Here is a 2,300-nt window from a genome sequence, read left to right as displayed (position 1 = left end):
GGGGGCTCCCGCCGAGATCCCGTTTGGTGGTTTTGCATGTTCCTTTTCTCCTCTAGGCTCAGAGTGTTGAAGTCATCCTCAAATCCCAGAGCTCCTGCAACGAAAAATCCAAGAAAAACACCCTCAGAAACAATTCGAAAAACCTCAGATCAAGAAGGGAAAAAACGTAACTCCACAGAAAGCAAAAAACCAAATGATAGTAGGAATGTATCAACTGTGTGACCCTGGAAACGGGAGAAAGGGGCACTAACCACAAGTCAAGGCAGGAAGGAGCTTAACATGCACAAACCAAGGGTGAAAATAGCACTCTGGAAGGAATTAACAGACAACGGAGCAGGGCCAGACTCAGCTCCCACCCTGGGCACCCCAGCACTGCACACGCCCCAGAGCAAAGCCAACTGTACCTGGAGATAGACCTGTGAGGCTCTTCTCCACCTGATGCCAGATGGATGAGTCCTTAGGTTCAGGAAGAGATGCTTTCAGCTGGGCTGGAAAAAAGCCCATCCCTGTCAGAAACTGCTGGCAGAGGATTTCACATGCACAGGTGCAAGCCTGCTCACCTTCCTGAATGCTCTGCACTTCCGACAGGAATCCCAAGCAGCGCTCCTCGTCAGGGATCTCGAAGAGCCGCTCCGGCGTCTCGTCGCCCTGTATCCGGACCTTGCAGCCTGCTTCAAACACACTCACTGAGTCAGCCCAGGCTGGCTCACAGAGAGCTTCCAGGTGTTGTTTGTGATGGAAACCTGCACCTAAGTTACTCTCCCTGCGTTTCTGAGGTCCCCCCACCCTGCTTGGGGTATCCCTAGCACGTTCTCCTGGCTTTAGGAATCCTTCTCCCTACTGCAATCTTGAAGAGAAGAGCTCTAAAAGCAGGAAGAAAAATTGCAAACATTTAAATCATTTGCATTTCAAACCTTGTCTGTCATGACAACCGAGTGTCTGACAGAGCCAGATGACAACATCAGAGGGAAAACAATCCCTGTTTGAGCAGAGGACAAACACAGAGCCTGGGGGAAGACTGGAAGGCAAGACAAGCACCAGTGGCTGTTCCCTGACAGGACCTTTAGCGACACCACTGCCCTTATAAAACTTACTGTTTGTAGCTATATCAATCAGCAGAGTTTCTTCTGCCTCTAGAAAAGAGAAAACCAGGATCAGTAGAGCTCACACTGGATGCTGCAGTAATTGAGGACTCATATAATTACACTGCCTGCTACCAGCCATAAGAGTCCTGACAGAGGAACAAAGAGCTCTAATTTACATCTGTATGTTCCTAACAGTTCTGGCAGAAAGAAGCTGGACAGGCACCTCCCAACAAGCGTCCCAGGGAGATTCCCACCACACAGTTCTCATACACCTGGACGGTTCTTCCCCACCAGTGCAGCTACTTTGGGAAAGACCAACTTGACAAGGAGCTTCAGAGCTTCTCTACAGAGCAAGACCGGGGCAGAACATCACCAAACTGCACACAAGGGAATCAGCAAATCCAGGAAAAGGGGCTTTTACTCCTGACAAGGATTTGCCCCAGGGCCACTTGCTGCTATTTAAGTCCTTCCAAGACAAGGCCTAAAGCCTTTCCTCATCCAACATGTAGCTGTTGGGAGCTGAGAGCTTGCTAGACCTTATGGAAGTTTAGATGTAAACATGCAGGAATCAGGCAACAGCTCTCAACTCCTGGCATAGCAGAGAAGCCCAAGAGACAGACACCAAATTCCAGACCCGGAAACCAGGTTCTGCATGTGTTGGCTCTGTGTGATGCCAAGCCCACCACGCATTGGAGGCAGCCAAGTTCCTCACAACTGCATGCTGACGTGGGCTGACAACCTGCTTGGATGAGGAACAAGGGGATTCCATAAAATGTGAGTTGCTGTTTCACAGGGAAAGCCACTGGCTCAGGAGGCAGTTCAGGAAACACCACTAAATTTGGGGTTTGTGGATGAACAGCAGGAGATTCTCAGCCTTTCCCCCAGCAGTCAGTACCTTGCACACATTTAAAGCGGCTATTGATGGGAATATAATCCGGATCAGAGTTTTCTTTCTCCTGGGAGCGAATAACGACCCTGCAGACAGAAGGAAGGCTTGTAAAGACCCGGCAGCAACGCCCTGTTCACGCACACACAAATGGGAGCTGTGTGTACAGAGACACAATGTTTGATTTCTATCGCTAAGCTTCTGGGGCAGGAGGAGGAAAAAGGCAACGAAGGCGAGACCGTGCAGGACGCGGACACCCGGGGGGAGAAGTAAGAGCTGCTGCACCCTCCCTGCCACGGGGCAGGTCCAGCACCGGGGCCGCAGCGGCG

General features: G+C 50.9%; 1 protein-coding gene across 1 annotated transcript in view; it reads right to left on the bottom strand.

The window, feature by feature from the left end:
• The window catches only part of OCRL (OCRL, inositol polyphosphate-5-phosphatase), a 44,835-nt gene that overhangs the window by 19,364 nt on the left and 23,171 nt on the right, over positions 1-2,300 (bottom strand). Inside the window, exons 9-13 of the mRNA XM_017741001.1 lie at positions 1,981-2,060; positions 1,095-1,133; positions 561-668; positions 405-488; positions 1-94 (exon numbers count right to left, since the gene is read on the bottom strand). Coding sequence (XP_017596490.1) covers positions 1-94; positions 405-488; positions 561-668; positions 1,095-1,133; positions 1,981-2,060 — 405 coding nt within the window. The remainder of the gene's footprint in view (positions 95-404; positions 489-560; positions 669-1,094; positions 1,134-1,980; positions 2,061-2,300) is intronic.

This window comes from Corvus brachyrhynchos, unplaced genomic scaffold, assembly GCF_000691975.1.
Source record: "Corvus brachyrhynchos isolate BGI_N302 unplaced genomic scaffold, ASM69197v1 scaffold351, whole genome shotgun sequence".
Lineage (NCBI taxonomy): Eukaryota > Metazoa > Chordata > Aves > Passeriformes > Corvidae > Corvus > Corvus brachyrhynchos.
The sequence above is the reverse complement of the archived record's forward strand: the minus strand, read 5'-3'. Positions and strand labels throughout refer to the sequence as shown.